This window comes from Sphaeramia orbicularis, chromosome 12 (assembly GCF_902148855.1).
Source record: "Sphaeramia orbicularis chromosome 12, fSphaOr1.1, whole genome shotgun sequence".
Lineage (NCBI taxonomy): Eukaryota > Metazoa > Chordata > Actinopteri > Kurtiformes > Apogonidae > Sphaeramia > Sphaeramia orbicularis.
In genome coordinates this window covers 20,718,553-20,743,790 of record NC_043968.1, presented here as the reverse complement: position 1 = coordinate 20,743,790, position 25,238 = coordinate 20,718,553, and the positions used below count along the sequence as shown (strand labels likewise).

At 39.2% G+C, this 25,238-nt stretch overlaps 1 protein-coding gene and 1 long non-coding RNA gene across 2 annotated transcripts; one reads left to right on the top strand and one right to left on the bottom strand.

The window, feature by feature from the left end:
* Window positions 1-475: 475 nt before the first annotated feature.
* dmtn (dematin actin binding protein) lies at window positions 476-23,714 on the bottom strand. Its single transcript, XM_030150912.1, has 16 exons — window positions 23,459-23,714; window positions 19,141-19,188; window positions 17,354-17,434; window positions 17,087-17,230; window positions 16,953-16,997; window positions 10,175-10,283; window positions 9,393-9,437; window positions 9,154-9,285; window positions 8,932-9,026; window positions 7,644-7,749; window positions 7,491-7,546; window positions 6,865-6,910; window positions 5,657-5,664; window positions 4,612-4,677; window positions 1,624-1,704; window positions 476-1,440 (listed from the first exon to the last, which is right to left on the bottom strand). Exons 2-16 carry the CDS (start codon window positions 19,147-19,149, stop codon window positions 1,327-1,329), a joined length of 1,137 nt encoding a protein of 378 aa, XP_030006772.1. The 5' UTR covers window positions 19,150-19,188; window positions 23,459-23,714; the 3' UTR covers window positions 476-1,326.
* On the top strand, window positions 4,618-6,528 carry LOC115430729 (uncharacterized). Its single transcript, XR_003936977.1, has 3 exons — window positions 4,618-4,741; window positions 5,385-6,067; window positions 6,103-6,528. It is a non-coding gene; the product is annotated as an uncharacterized LOC115430729 (long non-coding RNA).
* Window positions 23,715-25,238: the final 1,524 nt, after the last annotated feature.

The following is a 25,238-nucleotide window of genomic DNA, read 5'->3' as shown; positions in this document are numbered from 1 at the left end:
AAAAACTAGAGGAAAAGTGACTTTTTCAGTCAAATATATCATTAACTGGATATAAAAAAGTGTCTCCATTTACTGTTATTTATTAAACTCCATGGGTTTTACCGGTCAATCAATGTTGTAGAAGATGATGGTGTTTCCACGGTAACTACGGAAACTCTGAACGTTCAAATGGGTCATATCTGATGACCATAAAAAGATAACAAACTGCATTTTACATACATTTTTTTTTTTTTACATGTATTGATAATATTAGTCGATCAACAGGTATTAAACAATTTAGCTCAGATGATTTCGGTTGGTGGTGGATGTTTGGGTCTTTTTTGGTTTAAATTGATTTTCTTTTCTCTACAAAACAATGTCTTCATTACTTTCATGTGCGAGCCATTCAATATAAAAAACGACAAGTAGATCTGAAGGAAAAACCATTTCTGCAGAAAATACAGAATGTTAAGTGACAGAAAAAGACCGTGAACCAGTTTATTGTTGACTGATTTATTTGACTCCCTTATATTATACAACAGAAACGATAAGGACTGGATGATATGGAGGTGTTACCAGAAGACAAGCGATGTGGACAAAAGCATGATCAGTGGAGACTGAGCATGGGCATGACAGCAGAGAGCCTGGTTTTCTAACTTAAGACACATTAATATATAGGTGCTACGTACTGCTCCTTAAAATGTGACGTACGTGAGGTCATCTGCAGAAAAAAATGATGCAAAGGATGAAGTCAATCGGTGGGTGCTCTTAAAAAAAAACTGTACAGCAAAATAAATATTAAAAAATGAGCAATTCACAGCAGCAAACATGGGACTTCTGGCAGTTGAGTGTAAAAATTACAATCTTCAAATAAATAAGAAGCTCCACATAATAAATAGATATTACAATATGCCACATAAGAGCAGAAATACATGACTTTTAGATTGATTAGCTGTTATTCAAGTTAATAGCAGTAACAACAACTGAGAGAAATGGAGATGGAAAATAGACTTGATGATGATAATGATGATAATGTCTGTAAATGAGTGGGCACAGATGAGAAGCAAGCTGTGGTGATTATAAGTGCAGTACAGGTCATATGTGAGTGTGAGTGTCAGTGCATCGGTTTAGGTTAGTCAGAGTAAAGGGTTAGTCAGGGCCAGCCTCCAATAAACTCTGGTCTGACCCACCCGGGCCGGCTCACATCCAGGGACGTGGATGGTTAGTTTGATGGACTAAAGTGATGATTGGCTGTCTTGTGTTTTATTGACTGTATATCCTCCTCCTCCTCGTCCTCCTCCAAAGCAGGCTGTTCGTCAAGTATTACAGCAATGAGGCCACTTCCTGTTAGAAAAGTGAGACTTTCTTCTTCAGTTCATTTCGTTTCCATAATGACAGGCGGTCGAACTCAGCCATGGGCATCCCAAACAGCTGCTGGAACTCCTCTGGAGACAAATGCCTCTGAGAAGAGACAGGAGGAATGACTGGATTACTGACCCACATCCACAGAAACATTACCTGTTTAGTTTTTGCACTTCACCTCTTTGTTTGGGGTGAAAACCTGCAAATGTTCAGGTTTCAAAGGTTCAGCCTTAAACCACTGATCAAGCACACAGCCATGCCCATAGTCCTTCTGATACACACCTCCAGTCGAGTACGGTCAACTCCAGGAGGCAGCTTACAGCGCCCTCTGTGGGTCACAATCAGTGATTCATAAGGATAGATCTGGAAGAGAGAAAAAAACACATGGATCACATAACAAGAATAATGTCACCTACTGATAATAATAATAATAATAATAATAATAATAATAATAATAATAATAATAATAATAATAATAATAATAATAATAATAATAATGATAAGAAGAAGAAGAAGAAGAAGAAGAAGAAGGATGCCACTTTTCAACAAAAACAATATAATATAATAATACAATAACAGTAAAATACATAATTATTTGTGGAAAGACATCAGGTTAAAAGTGAACAAGTGGTTCCAGGCACAACAAACTCTGCCCCTCACACGTACTGTAGCTTTTGGCACTGATCCAGCTGATGTCATCATGTCTTTGTGTGTACTGATGTCAGCATATCAGTTGCTTCTATATATTCGGCAAGTTTGAAATAAATTGAAACAAAATTTATGTTTTTATACACATTTGAAATGTTGCCCATTATAAGTAAATGTGAGAAAAAAAATATTTTAAAAAAATCATAAAAAATTTGAACTTTCACCTACTTTTACCAAAATGTAACCACGTCTGTTCAGGGTCACTAGCAATCTATAAACCAAATTTGGTATGAATTCAACCAATCGTTTTGCTGCTAGAGTGTTAACAAACAAACAAACCGAACGAAAAACAATACTCCTTGCCTCCCTCTCAAGGGGGCAGGGTAATAAGGTAGACAAAATATGAAAAATACAGTGAGAATTAAAAGAATAGGAAGAATAAAAAAAAATACATTAAAAACACACTTTACAAATATAAATGTGATAAACTGTAAATGTTGACTAGGTTCAGACAAACACACTACCTCTAACACATGGTTGAGTTTTCATTAGACAGCCTCATGTCGAGTTTAACAAATCTGTATATTTAAGAAACAATCAAATAATCTGTTTGAAGTGAAACTCAAGAAGTTCAAGTAGGTACTAAGTTGTTTTTAACAGACAAAGGTATGTTATAGGTAGCACCCACTCCTACACCACAAACAAACCTACATGCACCTATGATTACCTCCACGGGCCGATGCTGAAGGACATGTCTAATTCTACCATTTCATTCTATTCAGTCGTCTTGCTTCTCTCATCTATTAAAGTAATGAGTAAATAAACCTTTACTTTTCTGCTGTTTATTCAGACAGTGTAACTGTTTCTCTAGAAGGGGCATGTATACAATATCTGTCACTTTACAACCAAGGAATGGAGCATTCCCTCAGATTGACTATAACTAAATAGAATTACATACACAACTATGCTCTGATTCAGGTCATGCTGTATAATGACTGAATTTCACATGACTGGAAATATACATTATATGGACACAAATACTGGAACACATCCCACCTACAGCCTGTACTTTCCATTCACAGTGACATAATATCATGATAAAATGTTCACATCAGTTGTTAGTAATTATCTCAATAAATGTAAAATCAATATTTCTTTTAAGCTTAGTGAGAGTTGGAGAAACCAGACAGTCACTTGTGTTTTAAAAACATCGTGATAAATATTTCAGAAATGTTGAGATAGAACGTAAAACTATAATAAGGATAAAAACATTTCACTTTTGGGTAAAATTTATTAAAAATGAACTGAATGATTTTGCCAGAATTGATGACAATGTTAACAAAATCAACCCTGTAGATAAAATAAACATGTTTATTCTTATGATCATTCATTCATTCATCTTCTGAACCCGCTTTATCCTCACTAGGGTCATGGGGGATGCTGGAGCCTTTCCCAGCTACCTATGGGTGAAGGTGGGGTACACCCTGGACAAGTCGCCAGTTCATCACAGGGCTGACATATAGAGATGAACAACCAATCGCTCTCACATTCACACCTATGGAGAATTTTAGGTTGACCAATTAACCTATCAGTGCATGTCTTTGGATGGTGGGAGGAAGCCGGAGTACCTAGAGAGAACCCACGCAGACACAGGGAGAACATGCAAACTCCACACAGAAAGGTCCCTGGTTGGAACTGAACCCAGGACCTTCTTGTTGTAAGGATAACAAGTGGTGCCAGGCACAACAAACCCCACCCCTCACATGTATTTCGCTCATTATAAGTAAATCGAAAGATTTTAAAACATCCTTAAAAGTGTGAACTTTGACCGACCTTTCCCAAAATGTAATGACATCTATTCTGGGTCACTGGCAATCTATAAACCCAATTTAGTATGAATTCAGCCAACAGTTTTGCTGCTAAAGTGTTCACAAAGAAACAAACCAGACCAAAAACAATACCCCTTGCCTCCCCTTTGGGGGGGCGGGGTAAATATTGCAATATAAAATTATATTACATTTGCCAGCCCCCTGTTAGCAATGAAACACCTGAATTCAATGTGTCCCAATACTTGTGTCCAGATCATGATACAAATTCTATCCAAAATGACCATTTTCAGAGCCCATGGTGCAGCCTTACTACTCCACCACTGGAGGTCACCAGTAACCACCTGAAAAAGGTGTAGAAATAATGTGAAACAACTCCTGATGCACTGTAATGCCTTCATGATCATAATGCTGCAGATGTTTTATTTCAAAGACAGACTGTAATACCTGCAGAGTTAATATGTTAATATGGACTGTGTGTTTATCAGCAAACTGGAACCAACACCCCTGAAAACTGCACAGATGTGTAAACATCATACCAAAAAACTGCAGTTTCTATTTAAAAGAAAAACTCAACATCTTTGTAAATACTCATACACTGAGATGACATCAGTCCATGTTAATGATAAAGGAATGAAACCAGGTTAAGCTCTGTTTTCAGCACTAACACTGGAAACAGACGGGGGCAGCTGTTTGGTATGGGAGCTGTGACAGACTTTAGTTTGCACTGATGTGGGTGATGGTGTGTTTGGAGTTTGAATGGGCCTGATGGAGAGACAGCTGCAGCAGCTCTCACCTTCTGCTCCAGGATGCTGGGCAGCGAGTTTCCTCTGTCCATTCGCTCCCTCCGCGCATCTCCATTCTACACACAAACAAACATCTATGTTAAAGCTATGCCTGGGAATCTTTACTGAACATACACCTTAGTTGTATCCTAGAGCACCATTAGCAGTTGTGGGCCCTTCATAAATTTGAGGGGGGTGGGGTGTACATGGGGTTGTGTTCCATAAGTGCCATAACCTGTGTGAAACCCAAAGTGAAACTTAACTTTGGACGTCCTACTCCCGGCTTCTATGCCTCTTTTTTATTCCAAAGCTTACATGAAATTTTCACAACTTTTAACCTACATCCACTGGGCCCCCTGGGAATGCTGGGCCCCATGAATTGGTCATGTTCACCCCCCCTTTACAGCGCCAGCAGCCCTGCACCTCACACAATGATCACTTCAGTACATGCAAAAAGGAAAATAAGTGCTTTATTAACTAAAAACAAAAAATATACACAGCACACAAATCCAAACTAGGGGACCAGTTGGCCCCCTGCAGGCTCCCCAAGTACTCTAAGTGCAAGGAAGTGTATGTGCAAATTAGCAATGGGACAAATAAAAAACATAAAAAAGACTAGTGGGGGTAAAAAAACAGGAGAAAATTTTGTGGGGAAAAAAGTCCCAGGAAAAAAATTAGTGGGGAAAAAAATACCAGGAAAAAAAATTTGTGAGGAAAAAAACAGGAAAAAATTTAGTGGGCCCCATGAATTTGTCATGTTTACTCCCCCTTTACGGCACCCCAGGTTGTACCAAAGCCAAACACAAACACTGTTAGAAATCATGCATGTACACTAGTGTGAAGATGCAAATTAAACACACACACACACACACACACACACACATACATACATCAGAACAGGACAGGACAGACAGACTTGGAGGATGACTCAGATTTGCAGGCGCTGTTCCAAACGTGCAGCTGTTCAGTACCAGTAAAGATGGCAGGTTAGCTGAAGCACAGCACTCCTAATGTCATGCACATGCCACACAGAGTCTGAGCAGATGTCACGCTTACCTGAGCAGCTGAAAAATATGACAATAGGAAGATAAAGAATGATTACATGGGATATAAATGATCACTGGAGAGTGCATTTTTAATTCTGTCTAGGATGTACAACTAACACCAAACCATTGACACATCCATGAGAAAAACAGTATCTGCATGTTGTTTCCTGCAGCATGTTCTATCCAAGTGTCATTTCACTATTACATACAACACTTTCAATGTGTAGAAGTTTGTCAATAAAGCTGTTTTCTTGACAAATATGACCAAAAATCTAGTCAAGCGAATGACAATAAATGAGATCATTTATATAACTGTTATGTGTGTCTGTTTAACAAGCTGTTAGATTTACATATAGACTAATGGGGTAAACTGGTTCTATTTCAAAAACATTAGATGTGGATGTCCTCATGTAAACAGTATGTTTACATGTAAACAGTATGTTTACATGAGGACAGTCCTCAGTATGTTTTAAAGACCTTTGGGGAAGGTTGCATTATTTTCTATGAACATAATCTAAAACTCAACTATAAATTCCTGCATAACCAGGCTCTGGGTGCGCAGTGACCTCCTGGTTCCTCTCAGTCTCAGTAATATTGGAAACACTGGGAACAGTAAGGTGTTTTTATGTAAATCCTCATTTATACAAACTGCCTTCTCTGTTTGTGGAAATAATATTTGTAATCCTTTACCTTCAGGTTTCAAACTGGATACAGACTCATTTTACAAAGGGAACAGTCATGGTGTCATGAATAACACACCCTTTCTTGTTGTACTTCATTGTAATTTAGCTAAATATATGTCCCTATACAAGTAAACACTAAAATGAAATTTTAAAAAAATAAATGGAACACATTCAGCATTAATAACAAAATGTGTTCATAAAAAATATTTATATGAAATACATTTTTACGACAGATAAAGTCTGTTAAATTACAATAAAATCCTAAACTGGTTATTTGAAATGGAACACAAATGTACGTACATAGTGCAACACTGAAAATGTCAACAAACAGTCATTATTAATCTGTCCTGTACATTTTACTGCAGAAAGGTCATATTATGCTTGTGCTATGAATGCTGAAAACCGTTGTATTCTTCCTGTAGAACGATGCTATCATGTCAAACTATACCGCAGGTGTACAGTTACAGAACATGTCAGCATTTCCTTTATTTAGTGTTTTTGTAACAGTGTATAATGGGACAAAAGAGTGTCCTACCTGGCTGTCCCTTATCTCCATCTGTGGAAAACTCTGCAGACTGCATCTGAACACAGAACAAACCCATTTAGTTTTCATATGGAACACTGTTCAGGAAAATCCACTTGTAGATCCACTTGTGAGGTGAAGGTTTGTTTACTTAGATTCTGTAGTTGAGTCTAATGTTGACATACTTCTACGACAGTTTATGATTGTGTGTAGATTTTCTGAAAATGAATCTTAATGTTGCTTATGACAGTGAAGAGAAACATGTTAAAATGTGGTGCTAATGAGCAGTATTCACAGAGTGAAGACCTTTTTGGATCTTAAATGCTCAAAAAAGACAATAGAAACATCTACATCAACCTAAAGGAACAAAGATTATACATTCAAGCTTTCTGGTGCAGTCATATTCTGCTAATTTTTGTTCCCAGTTGTGAAGGTAAAGCTAAATCTGGCTTAATCTTCACAGTGTCATTGTGTCTTTCAGGTACTAATTATGTTAAGTTCAACACTGTTCCTTAATAAATATCATATTGTTACAGAAGACTCATTATACCCTATTCCTCCAGGAGTGTCAGTGGATGTTTAGCATTTAGAAATAACCACAAATACACATCTGTGTTCACAAACAAACACACTCTTACTCGGGTCAGGCCTGTTCCTGAGCGGGAAGGAGACTTTGATGCACTTGCAGAAATACCTACCAGTCGAGAAAAGAAAAAAAAAAGAATCCACTGAGAGATGACTCATCTCAAAACTCCCCAAATAAACTGTGCAAATCTGACAGCGAGTCTCACTAGTGTGCATATGTGTTCTGTCAGGCAGCGACTGCGTCTTCCTCCGAAAATGAATGGCTTTCTCCTTCTCCTCCTTCAGGATGAGGCGTCCCAGGTTGGACTTGATCTGAAACGTCGTAAACACAGATCAGTCAGTGTGTGTGTGTGTGTGTGTGTGTGTGTGTGTGAGTTTGTGTGTGTTCATTAACATATAAGACTCACACACATGAATATCAATATGACAACTGTGACCTTTCATTTTAATAGTTTCATTACTTGAATGACTTTGGAGATGACTGAGACATGAATATATAAATACATATATACTAGTGCTTTGACCTGTGTGGAACCACAGGCTCTAGATCCTCTGAGACAGTTCATTCCTTTACTTTCTTGTTAAATTCCATTGGCATTTTCAGTTGAATAACCTCTCAGTTGGCACGTCTGTTTCTGCACATGAAATTTGACACCAATTATCTGTTGCTAGGTAACCCACTTCAATGATGATTCTATGATTCTGGGCATAGCAATGTGATTATAAGGCTATTGTATTCCAAAATTACTAATATCTCCCCAAATATTGGTCCTATCAACTTGCCATTTTCACTGGTCTCTTCTTTGACCAAAAATACATCAGTATGTTTAAGCTGAAGCAGTCAGCTCTTTCCAAATTTAGTGTGATGCCCGAGACACACACACAAACAGAGTCCACTTCCCAATACATATACAGGGTGTATCAAAAAAAAATACATTTTGAAAAATGACCCCCAGTTCCGCATTTGATAATTTTTGGAATTTTCTTTTATGGACATCGGTAGGTAGGTGATTGGTGGATATTTGTCCAAATTTACCCTTAAATTAACCCTAACTCTAACTTGGCCTGTCCTCAGTGACATTTTCAGGCTTAAACAAGTTGAATTAACATTGAAAGGCAGGAACAGCTGCCAGGGGTAAAAAAAAATGAAACTGATATGGTGGCCGAAGTGTTAATGCTGTAACCTGGCAATTTTGTGGAAAACAAGATGGATGCCCATTGTCCCCACCCATGACCTTTGATTGGATTTAAATCCCACCGCAAACCAGTTTTAACTTGGATTGTGCAATTTGCTCCTGCTCACTCATGCATGAAAACCTGGGTCTGTAAATTTGGACAAATATCCATCAATCCCCTACCTACCGACATCCAGTTAAAGAAAATTCCAAAAATTATCAAACGTGGAACTGGGGGTAATTTTTCAAAATGTATAGTTTTTTTTTTTATACACCCTGTATATAATGCAGTACTCCTGTAAAGATCTTGAACACAAACCTTTTCCAGCTCCTGCTCTTGTAGCGTCTTGGCTTCTTCTGTCAGGTCCTCAAACTCATCTTCCTCCTGCAGCCTCTTCTTCCTCCACTCAATCTCTAAAAGATCATGACTGTACAGTTCTGTCCAGCTTCAAACACATACCTGGAGAATGACTCTGAACAATATGTGTGTGTGTGTGTGTGTGTGTGTGTGTGTGTGTGTGTGTGTGTGTGTGTGTGTTACCCATGGCAGCCAATGAGGGGGGGCAGGGCCAGTACTCTGTCTCTATCTTGGATGGCAGGTTGGGGTCTGGTCGCTGAGCTGCAGGAAACTTGGCTGATTCAATGACTCCACCTTCAACATGTTTGTTCATTTCTGTACAAATGGAGTAAAAAAAAAAACCAAACATATAAATCGGCCTCACAGCTGAAGCAGAACAATACACAAAAAATTATAGAAATGAATGAAAGAGAAGCCCTCACCTTGCTTGTAGATAGGAGGTTTCCTGTATATGTTGGTTCCGTTATCTAAATCAAAATATTAAGGTTTAGTCACTAAATAGTTCAAGTTTAAGGCTGTTGTTGTAAAAGTAAAACCATTAGACAAGCTTTTGAGTACATAACCAAACATTTATGCACTTTTGTGTCATGTTTCACCAAGGATAGTTATTATCCATATTTAAAAAAATTGGAGAAATGTACTTCACATGATTTTAGATTGGAGTTGTACTGCTGTGATAATGAAGCAGACATATAAAACTGAAACAATGAGCTGAAAGATCCAAAAACACTTCCCAGAGTTGGATAATAATATTCATGTGAAGTTGCCAATATGAGCAACACATGTAAAATCATAACAATTCAACCATTTGTTTTTAGTAAAAAGTCAATGTGATGAACTTTAAATATTATTGTATGTCCTAATCTAGTCTGTAATGACAATGAAATGGATATGGATTTTAACAACCCATGCCCATTTAGGAATGCCAAGGTTTTCCCCAGTGTCCTTTATGAAACCTGAAAAGGCTGAAATGTCCCATTTGGTTTGTTATCCACTGTGTTATAATTTGGAAGAATCAGTCCAAAGCCCATGCATTTTCATTCATTATTGATCCTGCATCTTAAGTTGTACCAATATGCAATCAAAACCTCTAGTCATGACAAAGTATAAGTGAAATGTAAAATGCAGGCTTTTTTCAGTGCATGTGGCAGTGGATCTGGTGAATTTTCCCTCTAAATGACTGTCAGAGGTGTGTTTGAAGGACCTGGTCTGTGGAAATGCTGGAGGCTGGTGCTGATCTTGCGTTCAGTCTGGAGCTGCAGCGTGGACCCTCCAGGAGAACCACTCTCACTCTCTGCTCTACGTTCCTTCACCTGAAATAGAATGACCAATGAGTGCAATAAAGGTCAATATGTGATGTGAAGATTTAATACCACTGCCTCTTTTTATTAGCCTTCAGTTCATTTGGGAGCGCTCTTAATATTGAATTTTCTTCAATGCCATCAGGTCATTCTTCGTTTTAACTGCTTGTAAAAGTCAAAACTAGTGTAAATTGTGTAAAACATGATCAAATGTTCTGCTGTGTAAGGCATAGTTTATTCTAAATTAGTACATCATCATTTCTTTACCTGTTAAGCCCTGGGCCATTTGATTCCAGTGGGAATCATTTCAATGAAACGCAAAACAATGGATTAGCTGATAGTGGAAGCTTCATTCATTTAAAGGAGTGATATTTTGTTTTTTCAAATGGTCTTAGTGACTCAATTTCCATCAGGTTTGAGGTGTCACATCCCTCAATATGGGGGCGTTCTTTGCACTTGTTACTGATTTTTATTCATATCTGTATTTATTCATTCATCCTCTTAAGCGAGTGATATTTTGCCTTTTTTTAAAAAAATGGAATTATGCATTTTCAAACATTTCCCTGTGGTCTACATAAACTGTAAATGCTATGCTTGGGTCTGAATTCTTAATTAATTAAACTCCACAGGCCCATCTTCCACAATATTTCTGCGTAATGACACCAGAAAGGTCGTTTTGAGTGCTGGCCCTTTAAATGTAAATGAACCACTTCATGCCCCTCCCCCCTCCAGGGTGCTCGCTGTGCTGCTCTGTCCCATTCGGCCACTTGCGTTCATTAATACAATCAACAACTGACTCAGGACTGCTACAAACTGATTGTACTTTATGTATTTATTGTATTTTAATTGTATTTTGATTATTCTTTATTGTATTTTTAAATGGTATTTTAATTCTATTTTAATTGTATTTTGTACTGTAAAGCACTTTGTGGCTCTGTCTGTGAAAAGTGCTCAAAAAATAAAATTTACTTACTTACAACAACTGAACATTTTAGGTAATTGGCTTGAAGTTTGAACATATTTTCAGTATGGACTACAACCACTGCTGCTGACAAACAATTATGTCGTACTCAGAGAAATGTTCGTCTGACCTTATATGTGCAAATGTTGGGATGTAACTAGCTATAAAATGTAATAAATTAAAAAGGAATTAAAACTGGTTGTAGAAATCCACTTGATTTTTGAATGAATATAAAGATATCTTTGCAGCACCTACAGGGTTCAAATTCAAACTTTATGAACTATTAGGGTCCAAATACACAAATAAATGTACCAAAGACTAATAAAAGAGGGTTTAGCAAATTATGACCCCTTTAAACCAAGTTATGATCAGAAAACAGCAAAGGCAAAACATGGTTCATAATCATTGTTTCATAATGTGACAAATGTTTGCATTTACATTTTACATTTACATTTATGCATTTAGCAGATGCTTTTTTCCAAAGCGACTTTCAGGGGAAAAAACAAAAAATGAAAGAAAAATACAAGAATAGATTAAAAACATAAAACAGCTGTACAATTAAAAACCTGTCATACAGAAGAATAAAAAGCAAAATGACAGATTAAAATACAAGAATAAATTAAAATTATTATTATTATTATTATTAACTATTTGTTTTTTGTAATTGTTTAACCTTGTTTTTACATTTTACTATTAGCCTCCTCACCCCCTTCCCCTCAAGGAGCCATTGCTCTTTGATCAGGCTGCATTTGTAAATAAGAATCTGTTCTTTATTGCTTGCCTGGGTAAATAAAGGTTAAATAAAAAATAAATAAATAAAAGAGACATAAAAGCAGCAGTACAATTAAAAACAGTGAAATAAAAATACCAAGTAAAAACAACAGAATAGACATGATGATACATTTAAAATGGAATGTTTGAAAGTGCTAAGACAGGAGGTGCTCTTTGAACAGTTGGGTCTTCAAGAGCTTCTTGAAGATAGGCTGGGACGCCCCTGTTCTGGTAGTGCTTGGTAGATTGTTACACCAATGTGGAACGACCCATGAAAAGAGCCTGGATTGTCTTGTGCAAGGTTTCGGGACTGCCAGACAACATTCCCTAGACGAGCGGAGTGGTCGTGGGGCAACATAAGCTTTTATCAGCGCACCAAAGTAGGTAGGAGCAGACCCATGGAGAACTTTGTAGGCTAGCACTAATGATTTGAATTTGATGCGGGCAGCTATGGGTCGCCAGTGTAACTCAGTGAGTAAGGGGGTGACATGTGCCCTTTTAGGCTGATTGAAAACCAGACGCGCTGCCGCATTCTGGACCAACTGTAGTGGTTTGATAACACAGGCTGGGAGGCCTGTTAGAAGAGCATTGCAGTAGTCAAGACGGGAGATCACCATGGTCTGGACCAGGAGCTGGGTGGCCTGTTGAGTTAGGTATGGCCTGATCTTTCTTATATTGAATAGTGTGAAGCAACATGATCGGGTGAAAGAGGCAACATGATCTGTGAAAGTCAACTGATTGTCAATCATGACTCCCAAGTTTCTAGCTACTTTGGTAGGAGCCAGAGATAAGGAGTCAGTTTTGATGGAGATGTCCTGTTGTATGGTTGGCTTAGCTGGGAAGACCAGCAGTTCTGTTTTGGACAGGTTCAGCTGAAGGTGATGGGCTTTCATCCAAGCAGATATGTCAGAGAGACAATCTGAGATTTTGGCTGAGACTGTGGAGTCATCAGGTGGGAATGCCAGATAGAGCTGGGTATCATCAGCATAGCTGTGATATGAGAAACCATGTGAGGGGATGATCTGACCCAGTGAGGTGGTGTATATGGCAAAAAGGAGGGGGCCCAAAACAGAGCCTTGGGGGACCCCTGTGGTGAGGCAGTGTATTGCAGATGTGTGCCCTAACCAGGACACTTTGAACGACCGACCAGTGAGGTAAGATTGAAACCAGGAGTGTGTATGGCCTGTGATGCCCATGTTTAAGAGTATGGATAGTAGGATATCGTGACTGAAAGTGTCAAATGCTGCTGATAAGTCGAGTAAAATGAGTACAGAAGACTGAGCTGCTGCTTGAGCTTCTTTCAAGGCTTCTGTCACAGACAACAGAGCCGTTTCAGTGGAGTGGCCGATTTTAAAGCCAGATTGGTTGGTGTCAAGGAGGTTATTACGGGAGAGGTATTCTGTGACTTATTTGAAAACCGCCCTTTCAATGGTTTTTGAAAGGAATGGGAGGAGTGAGACCGGTCGATAATTCTCCACTTGAGTGGGGGTGAGGGATGGTTTTTTGAGCAGTGGTGTTACCTGCGCTTGTTTGAATCCTGTAGGAAATGTTCATGTGTGATCGGTGCTGTGATAGTAGGGGCTACAGACTGTAAGAGGTTGGATGGAATAGGGTCCAGAAGGCATGTCATAAGATGGCTAGAGGAAAGGAGTTTAGACACCTTGTTCTCTCTTAGAGGGGTAAATGAAGGGAATGACCCAGTTGGGTTTTTGCTTGTTGAGTTAGTGGTACTATAATCAGGGGAAAGGGAGGAGTGTATGATGACGATGATGATGAGGGTGATGATGAAGGAGGAATGCAGTCTGTGAGTGGATCAGTAAACTGCCTGCTGATAGTTTCCACTTTGTGAAAAATGAGGCAAAAATGTCTGCTGTCAGGTTGGTAGTGGGTGGTGGAGGCGGAGGGCTGAGTAGGGTTTTAAAGGTTGAAAACAGTTTCTTGGTGCCAGTCGCAGAGTTACTTTTGTCATTATAGTAAGCCTTCTTCGCAGCAGTGACACTGGATGAGAAGGATGATAATAGTGACTTTTTACTTGTTTTTGTCATGTTCAGTGAGTTTTAGTGGTAGAGAAATAATACTTGTGCTGTTGGTTCTGCTTAGCGTTAGCTTAGCGCTGCATAGTTTGTCTCATTGGTCTGCTATTTTATAAACTTATTCATGACATACGCTGGTCTCAGACTCTTAGTTTGTTTTAGATACTTGCCCATTTAAGTGCTTGTTGTTTGGATTATGTTCTGTTGACTGACATTTGGTTTTGTTGAGTTTTTATCTTACGTTTTTCTCGTCGCGTCGTGTGGCATTACTATGGCAACACAGATGGAACTGTGGCTGCCTCAGGTACAAGGAAAAACTTGGCTAAAGAGGCTACAAGCATTTTAGACAAACCTCTGTCATAGACATATGAAAATGCACGAGTGCGCAATAGTCACATCGCAGGTCCTGCAATGTAGGAGACAAATAAACTCAACGTGTTCTCATCTGATTTCAACCTGGGTACCTGACACACACTGCACGCAGCGATCCACCAATCACAATCGTTCTTAATCAGTTTGCTGAAGCAGACCGCGCCCCTCTACGTGGAGTGAGCTGCTGGTAACAACATTGAAAAATGAGCAACGAACAAGAGAAAAACACCGAAAACGAAGACTTGGTGCCAAAATGAAGAGCAACGTCAGTTATCTGATATTATTTCAGCTACAAGAAGGATGATACTGAAACACATGTTCTGTGTTGACAGTGCCTTGCACCTGTTGCCACAACAAGAGGAAACACAATTCATTTGTTTAACCATTTACGTCGGCACCACACAGTTATTATATCCTACTGAGTATTTTTTCATATCGCGGGGTAAAAAAAAATCGCAGTGTCAGTTTTTTCCAATACCGTGCAGCCCTAATGTCCAGTGTTTTGAAACTGAAGAGATGCTATTTTTCTGATTTTGTTGATGTTGGGATTATTTATTAGAAAGAACAGTTCATAAAAATATAACCAATGTAACCACAAAATCAAACAGTCTGACATGTGACTTCATACTGGTAGTAAGTGCAGGTGCTTCACTGTGGGCTTTGTGGGTCTGCGAAGAATAAAACTGACCACAACGCATGCTCTCTGATGGGCACAACTGACCATGAAACTAATATTGGTCTCATGTTTCTGAAATGTGATTTGCTTTTAATTAACACAGAAGCGGCATCATGACCGAAGCCTGGACCATGTGTGAGGCTGATGGAAGGCTCCACAGATGCTGCACCAGCGAGACAAAGACTCTTAGTGTTCTCAGCCACTGTAGGCAAACTGGAGAAGTCAAATGGCACATTTCTGGCTCTTTGAGACACACAAAGAGGTGATTGTTACTCAAGAAGTAGATAAGAGATTGAAGACATCAGTCAAACCGTTGTTTTTTCAAAGAGTTTGGGTTGTGACCTACCAATGGTGCATGAAAGATGTCAAATGGGTCGCCAAGAGTTCACCTGCTGTATGTAAGGTTATGAACTAGGTATTCCCACTAATTCAAGTGCTTTTTAAGGAAGTACTTGTGGAATGATAAAGACTGAAAACAGGAGGAATCATTTATTATAACTTCTGGTTTCAGTGGGAGATTCAGGCTGGAACACACTGAGGTGGAAAGCATACTGAAGTCTTGTGTTCGCTGGGAAATTGTGAGAAATGATTATACTTGTACAGAGAACTACACTGTCACTACTGTACAGAAGTCACGTACTGAGGGAATGGAAAAACTGGGTCACTGTTAACAAAATTGCACTTTGTTGAGCCTTTTTCCTACAAATTAAATATCTTTATGTATCAGCATGTTAATTAAGACGAGACTTTGAAACTTAAGAGACATGTTTGCATTTCCCGTTGCTTCAGCCTTTTAGAATGACTCTGGCAAATAGCATCCTCACTCCTCTTAAAGGAGTGATATTTTGCTTTTTAAAATGGAATAATGTGTTTTAAAACACTTCCCTGTGGTCTACATAAACTGTAAATGCTATGCTTGAGTCTGAATTCCTCATTAATTCAACTCCACAGGTCCATCTTCAACCCTATTTCTGAGTAATGACACCAGAAAGGTCGTTTTGAACACTGGCCCTTTAAATGCAAATGAGCCACTTCACACCCCACCTCCTCCAGGTTGTTGACTGTGCTGCTCTGTCCCATTCAGCCACTTTTGTTCGTTAATGCAACCAACAACTGAACATTTTAGGTAATCGGCTTGAAGTTTGGACATATTTTCAGTATGGACTACAACTGCTGCTGCTGAGAAACAATTATGTCGTACTCGGAGACCTTATATGTGCAAATGTTGTGATGTAACTAGTTATGAAACGTAACAAATTAAGAAGGAATTAAAATGGGTTATAGAAATCCACTCGATTTTTACCGGAATGAATATAAAGATAGCTTTGCAGCACCCGGAGGGTTCAAATTCAAACTTTATGAACTATTAGGGTCCAAATACACAAATAAATGAACCGAAGACTAATAAAAGTGGGTTTAGCAAAATATGACTCCTTTAAAACACAAATCTGACACTGATTTTGATCTTCTCACCTTAACACTTTGAATACAAAGACTTAAGAAATGCAAGTTTTATATGAATAAATCTCTAAACATGTCAAGAATCATGTGCATGAATCCGAAAAACAGTTCTGCCTTTTCACCTTCACTCTGTGTCACTGGATGAACATGTTTACAACTTTGGAATGACTCACTTTAAGTATCTGAGAAGATGCTACTTTAAAGTGTAAATTCAGTGTAGATTTATTTGTTTCAATATGCCCCCCCTCCCCCTAAAAACAAAACAAAAACAAAAAAAAAAACAAAAATTATATATATATATATATATATATATATATACATATATATATATATATATATATATATATATATATATATATATATATATATATATATATACTTTTTTTTTTTTTTTTTTAGACTCTTACCTCAGGAGATCTTGTTGGAGATGTGGAAGGAGGAGACAGAGATCGCTGCAGGAAACAGAAAGACCATAAATACACACTTATCCTTAAAATAACCCATTACTAATAGTATGTAGTGAGTGTTTTTATGCGTGTACCTCTCTGCGCGGTGGATCGAGTGGGGAGAAGCTAAGGTGTGGTTGGTAGGTCATCAGGTCTGGTCTCTCCACCTGTAGGATGGCTTTATCTCTGGGCAGGGCAGCCAGGTCTCTGTAACCCACCACCTGGTCATTCAATCGGGCCTTGAAGGGACACACACACACACACACACACACACACACACACACACAATAACAACATCATCAACACCTTAACAATGTGAGGGTGAACAGACCTGATGATAAGTCCATAGTACAGATGTTTACCATGATGCCAGTGGCGGGTGACCCTGGGGTGCTCGGGCCCCTGGAGGACGGCAGGTTGACCGGGGTTACCCGTCCCTCCACCTGAGACAAAATTGGAAATATTTAGCAAACTAAACGGTTTTAGTTACTGGAGCAATTTACTTTTACTTAATAAATGGATCGTAAGTGTCATGTAAAAGGTGTCATTGGTAACAAAATAATCCAGAGACAAGAAGGACTCAGTTCAAAATAAAACTCCTCCAAGGACTCACAATCACTAAAATTCTGTTGGTTTTGGTTTGTGTGTTGCAGGATCCAGGAAAAATGTAAAGATTTCTTCTTCTTTTTTGCCAGACAGATAGGAAAAGTTGATTTTACAGGTTGTAGCTGAAGCATGAAAAGGTAAAAAAATCTACTTTTTCTATCTGTCTGACAAAAACAGAAAAGGAAATCTTTATATTTTCAGTAGACGGTATGAACCCGATCAGACTATTACCATCCAGGAAGGTTTTTTTTATATACTTTATTTTTATCTCCACATTTTATGATAGACAAAAAAAAAAAACAAAACAAAAGACAGACCATAACAATTAGCGTGTTCAGGTTCAAGCTCCAGACAAGCAAAATACAGACAGGTTCAGGACAAATTAGTATAGGATTATACAGGTTCTAGGATTTATTTGATGAACATATACATTCCATTTTTCTCAATAGTTTTTACATTTATCAGTAGTGAGTCTTAATGAGAAGGTCAGTCTTTCCATGTCATAAATTTCATACACAACATGTGTCCAGTCCAGAAGTGTTGGGGAATCTTCACACAACCATTTTCGAGTTGTGGCTTTTTTTGCCCCTGCTAATAATATTAACAGAAGATATCGGTCAGATTTCCTCATCTCATGTGGTAGGTTACCCAAGTAATTCACAATAAAATCAAATGGTAAGTCCATTCCTATTACATTGTTGATTTCCTTTATCACCAGTGACCAGTAGGGTACAATCTTAGCACAGTCCCAAAAAATGTGAAAGTGCCTGCCTTCACACAGCCACAATTCCTCCAAACGATCCAGGAAGTTTTGACGTCTTCTGATATTGAATTACAGTACAGACCTCCATATGTGTGAACTCATTTATATCTGGATTAAACTCCCAGCCTTTGCCCCTTTTTGGATGTGTCCCATGGTCCAGTTTCATGAAAACTAGTGCATTCATTTCTCTGTCATCCATGTGTTATCAGTCATTTTCCAGTTTTCCTCAGTGCTGACGAGCATTATATCATCTTTGAGCTTGTAGTTTTGGTTTTGTTGCCCACAGATGTACTATTTTAGTTTGTTTCATGCTCCTGTGCATCCTATTTGTTGTTGTTTCTATCATCAGGCTACTTTTCCTGATGCCTCCCACTTGCCCTGCTTTTAGTCATATTATGGGCTGCTTCTCTATGAAAGTGATATCTGCGATCACACCTGCCTTTTAACAGAGCTAATGCATTTTATTGCTTCTTTTTAGTTGCACTCAGAACAAATCATCCACATACAGATGCACCACATCCCACTGGGGTGCAGTTACATCACTTACCAAAAAAGGAAGCATTTTTGTATTACATGATGTTTATGAAAACACTTTCATAGTACTCATACATAACTAACTCATGTATGGATGCCACAAAAAGGTTAAGTGAAAGCATTCGTAGCTGGGCTGAATGTTCTCTGACCCCTTTTACCATAAATGTGTCACATAATGTGCATGATGGCCATTGTCATTTCTGAGGGTCAGTGGGGTAAGAGTGTGTGCTACCATTGATGGATTACCTTCTGCATGGCTGGAGAGAAGCCTTCGTCTTGTGTGTTTTTAAGCAGCTGCAGAGAAACAAGAAGGCACAGAGAGGAGACGATCACATCACAGGAAACAACAAAGAAAGGAACAGTTTTGTATCCTTCAATAAACAAGAGTTACACCAGAACATGTGTGCCTCTGTCAGCCTCATGCTAACTCTGTTTTCTGTCTAAGAAACCATATTTTTCTTCAATGGTTGCTTGAAAGTCGCAACATGATGACACGACGGTCAGTAACTACAACCACATCCTGCTTTCACAGTTTCAGTTATTTGATCCTGAAGCTAATCTTTTAACATGACATACATTTTTACTTGTGTCTCTGATGCAGCTTTTAAAGAGAACACACAATGAAGCAGTGTTAACGGCCTACAAACTAAATGGAAGGCAGTCACATCTTCAGCTGATAGACCAGCTGCTGTACATTTATGTTATTCTTACTGCTTGACTAAGGTCTGAAAGTCATCATATCAAACTCTTACGCACATATAGTGACCTAATTTCCATCAGGTTTGAGGTGTCACATCCCTCAATATGGGGGTGTTCTTTGTACTTATTACTAATTTTTATTCACTTCTGTATTTATTCATTCTTTCTCTTAAAGGGGTCATATTTTGCTAAACCCACTTTGATTAGTCTTCGGTACATTTATTTGTGCATTTGGACCCTAATAGTTCAAAAAGTTCAAATTTGAACCTTCCAGGCGCTGCAAAGCTATTTTTATATTCATTCTGGCAAAAATCGAGTGGATTTCTACAACACGTTTCAATTCCTGCTTAATTTGTTACTTTTTATAACTAGTTACGTCATGACATTTGCACATATAAGGTCAAGACTTCCGACGAACATTTCTCTGAGTACGTCATAATTGTTTGTCGGCAGCAGTAAAAACTGAAAAGATGTCCAAATTTCAAGCCCATTACCTAAAATGTTTAATTTTTGGTTGTATTAATGAACAAAAGTGGCCGAACAGGACAGAGCAGCATGGACAACAACCTGGAGGGGGTGGGGCATGAAGTGGCTCATTTGCATTTAAAGGGCCAGCGCTCAAACGACCTTTCTGGTGTCATTACTCAGAAAAAGGGTTGAATATGGGCCTGTGGAGTTGAATTAATGAAGAATTCAGACCCAAGCATAGCATTTATAGTTTATGTAGACCACAGAGAAATGTTTTCATTTCAAAATCCATTCCATTTAAAAAGGCAAATTATGACCCCTTTAATCCTTGTGAGGGTTGCAGGCATGCTGGATCCTGTAGTTCATCACAGGGCTGACATGTACCATTCATTCTCACATTTACAGCTAAGGGTGACTTAGATTGATAGTAGCGTATTCAGATTCATGTCTTTGGTGGGAGGAAGATGCAGTACCCGGAGAAAACCCACGCAGACACCTGGAGAACCTGCAAACTCCACACAGAAAACCATGAGGTGACAATGCTAACCACTGCACCACCACTGCACTATTGAATATTTGTGGATTATTATGTGTTTGTCCAATTCTTCTACAAGGATAATTAACTAAACTCACTTTTCAACCTGAGTCATTTTGACACAACACTGAAATGTTATTAAAACTGATACAACAATGTGTTAATGCTTCATACATTCAACAGCCGCCATGTAACATCAGCATGTATTTGGACTTATATCTGTGTCCACCCAACAAATAAAAATCAAATATTCACTCTTTTCTTCTGATAGAAAATAGTGTCTAGAGCAGTATTAAGGTACGAACCAGGAAACAATGACAATGAGCTGAAATATGCTGAAGATCTCTGTGAGCTACAGCAGGTTTATCATGTGAGATCTGTCATACTGCTGATTTATGCAGCTTTAACATTGATAAGATTATTGACATTTTAACAGCAGCCATCTTGGCCTCATAGAGGCAGACACAGCTACAACTAAATAATTTAGAGGGAAAGTTTTTTCTAATAATCCACTTCACTTTGTAGATTTCTACCGTAAATGTTCCTGAGAATTCTACTGTCGCGTCCCCATCACCTGATGATAGTACCTTGAATGGGTAAAGCATCCAATTCAATGACATATACGTTTGATAAATCATGATATTTACATGTTATTGGAAACATGTATACATGTCAGAAACAGGATCTTATGCTTCTTGTTCTCTGAAAAACGTGAAATGCAATTTTATTTAGTGATCCAAATAAAATATGCTTCGACCCAGCTGTGGGTCGTGACCCACTCTTTGGGAATGGGTGGAATAGAGCCGTGGTAAAGTGAAACCTGTGGTTTTTCTTCTATGGCTTTTAAAAAATGCTGTGTAAATCCCTGTTGGGTATTCTCTAAAAATAAGAGACATTTCCCCAATGAAATTACATTAAACCCTCCAACTTCATATCACAGTACGATCTTTGAAAGAGCTAATGGATGGTATTGTGTCTTTTTGAGCTGCACTGAGAACAAATCATCCATTCAAACAGACACACCACATCCCTCGGGGTATGACTGGATGATGGAGAAAAGGAGAGTGTGTGTAAAACTACACTGTGAATCAGGTTTGAGCATGGCTGATATCAGAGCCTTCTCAGGGGATGGAGGGGTGGGGGTTCCGGCCTGCCCACAGGAGAGGAACCTTGTTTCTAAAAACACCAGAGCCTCCACAAATGTCTGTAATGCTGGGAGGAGGAGGAGGAGGAGGAGGTGGAGGAGGAAGAGGAGGATATCCTTCGATGAAAGATCCCGGCTTCCTGTGGATCTCCTCCTCGTCTCCTTAAAAAAGTTTTCTCTTTACCCTGAAAAAACACCAGGCTGTGTCTTTCATGTGTGTCCACCCTCCCTCTTCCTCCAGTCTCCATTCTCCATCCCCATCCCACCCTTCGTCTTCCTCTTCCTCTAACCCTCCCCTCCCTCCTCTCTCCTCCCTGGCTGTTTATCAGCCGGCCCAGCCGGGCCAACGCCCAGCCGGTCCTTAACAGTTATTGCTGTGGTTACACTCCTCCCTCTGGAGGATCAACACACCATGGGGAGCTTCACCTTCCATCCTGTTTCATCTGTTTCGAACCATCAAGTCATCAGGTCACATACTGTTTCCTCCCAGAATACAGGACCTCAGAAAACACCTGCATCTGTCCTCTGCTGGTCCAGGGCTGAACTGGATCAGGTTTCAGCTGCACAATGTAAACTATCTGAGGTCCGGTTCTGTCACTGAGTGAAGGTATCAAGCCTTAACAGACTGACAGTGATCCATCCATCTGACCAGTCTGAGTGCACTCTGTGTCCGATAGTCAGAGGGGGAGAAAGTCTTATCACTAAGAGCTTTTAACTGTCAGCCATCAATGGAGCCCAGCTCATGTGTAGTCCATTAGCCCTACATCACACACATTATTTAAACACTCCTTATGAGTGGCCAAGCCTCGTTTTCAGGATAATACTGCCGTTACACTGTGTAAAAAACACCCTCAAGCAGAAAAAGTGATGGACAAGTTCTGAAGTCACTTTGATTTAGGTACAATGACTAGATTGAGCAGATATCACCTCCAAAATATACTGACTTCTTCATTTGTATTTGAACTAAACAGTGTAAAGAGACCACAAAGCATTCAATCAAACATTTAGGGTACTACTGTGTTGATATTTCACCATATTCTTAACATTATCAGGACAACACTGTCTTTGCAATTGATAAAAAGATATGGACACAAATAAATAATGGACGCAAAAATAAAAATGACATTTCAAGGCAACTTGGAGCAAAAAAAAAAAATAACCAAAAGTAGTAAATTGGAGGTGACCAGCTCTGTTTAAAAGCAAAAATATTTAACCCTCATTAGGAATCCTTCTCATTTTTCCACTGTATTTTACATAAAGCTTAAGTCCTGGCCACCCAGATGCTCTATTTTTAACTACAGGATGATGGTCACAGATGATGTCTGGATGGATGTTTAATTCCTGCATATCTGTGTAAACATCCAGCCCATTTTCACACAGACTGAGCCAACTTCACCAGAGCTGGGCTGATCCTGGAAAGCACAGGCCTATAATAAATACAGGTGAAAACAGTGGAATGAAATGAATGGGGATAAAAGGCGCTTATCGCTTATCACCGAACGGGTCGTGAATCGTCCTTGGCCTGGAGCACCGACATTAAAAGCTCCTCCAGGCTGATGCTGCTCATGTGGCCTATCTGTGGCTTCAACGAGCGGATGAAGAGGAGGAGGGTGAGGGGGCAAGTGCGTCTGCAGCAAAACCAGCAAATAAACACAACTGTACCCAGAGAAATTAAATCATAATACATAATACACACAGGGAAATCCATATGTTCCTACCTCCAAACAGCGAAGAATAAATCAAAGTCTCGGTTGAGCTCGGGATGGACGCGTCCAGGAGACGGTGACGCTCCTCGGCTATAAGCAGAGGACAGAGGGGAGGAGGAGCAGAGAGGAGGAGGAGGGGGAGGAGGAGGAGGATGGGCTGGTGATACGGGATGGCTGCTGGCTGCTTTAAAAGCCTGGGCTGGGGGCTGCACAGACCCCAGCAGGAGCAGGAGCAGCAGGAGGAAGCTGTTTTCCTGTTGCTCCGCCGGGCCAGTCCACTGTTTGGTGGAGAACAGGGAACAATCACAGCAGTGTGAGGACATTGCATAATGTCTGCCTTCAAGTGCACTCAAGTATCCTGTAACCGAAGCAACACATCCAGTAAAACAGAGTGAAAACAGAGGGGGTGTGTGTGTGTGTGGGGGGGTTACTCACCTCACATAAAGACACTCAACATATACATTCATTTATAAAACACATATAGGCCTACATGGAGAATTCAGCCGACAATATTTTGCCAAGGACAGGAAAGAGGTATGGGATGAAATGTAGTATCATATTATGACCACACGGTGGAGCCATAAACAGGATTTTTTCAAACATCTGCATTTTGTCAACTATTACAATAATTGTCAACCCCATTAGTATGATGAGTTGGATCTTTCTGTTTTCCTGTAATTAATTGCTTGTTTCTTGTTTTTAAAGACGTGACACTGTTTCAATCCTATATGTAGTTTTGCACTGTTATTTATCCATACATATTTGTAAATATTTCTATAGGTGAGCTTTTCTTCTTTGTGTATGGCCTTTTGACCTGCAGTGACACCATCTTGCTGGCCATTATCTTTATGCCCAGGTGGCAAGTTCCTGTTGGTCAGGAACTGACAGTTTTCAAATCAAATCAAATTTATATGGCGCCAAATCATAACAAAGTTATCTCATTACACTTTACATATAGAGGTGGTCCAAACCAGACTCTAAACCAATTTACAGAACCCAACAGAATCCTCCAGAAGCAAAAACACTTGTGACTAGTGACAGTGGCAAGGAAAAACTTCCCTTTAACAGCAGAAACCTTGAGCAGACCCAGACTCCTGGAGGATGGACATCTGCCATGACTAGTTGGGGTTAAAGAGAGAGAGTAAAGGAGGAGAAAAAGAGAGAGCAATAGAGAGAGACTGGGGGAGAGGGGGAGAAGGGGGAAAGTAGGGGGAGACACATGGATGCAGTTGATGCACAGATAACTGAACTAAAACATCTATGGAACTATATAATAAACAGTATATATAAATATATATAAAGACTATAACAAACACTATCATAACAGTTTTCCAGGCTCCTGTTTGACTTCCTGATGAAGGCTTGAAGTCAAAACGTGTAGGAGTGTTTTTTAGGTCTAGATATGACCATGCCATGGTAATAAAGGCATTTTAATGTTTAAAGAGAGTGCCTTGGAGTTTTTCTTCCTGTTTGGTATCCCCATTAACATGATGTTCACACTAGAGGTAGATTTTACATGAGGGTGGCTGCAGGTAGACCTCTGAATATTTCTTTCTTTATTTCTTTATTTAAGCATCCCCACTGGTCTCTACCAAAGTAGAAACTATTCTTCCTGGGATCCATTCCCAATATTAAAGTATTACAATTTATATATTTACAAAGCAAATATGTGATGTGTAGTGTAGTGTTAAAGGACAAAATGAGTCAGTCTATTCAATAAGTGTTATTACATTCATTCATTCATTCATTCATTCATTTCCTGAACCCACTTTATCCTCACTAGGGTCATGGG

Bases quoted from the DNA above. Each gene is read 5' to 3' on its own strand.
- dmtn (XM_030150912.1), bottom strand. The intron at 17,231-17,353 runs GTAAACATCTGT...TGTCCCTTCAAG, and splicing joins CACCCGCCACTGGCATCATG to GCCCGATTGAATGACCAGGT. The intron at 1,705-4,611 runs GTGAGAGCTGCT...TCTCTCTTCCAG, and splicing joins CCAGCATCCTGGAGCAGAAG to ATCTATCCTTATGAATCACT.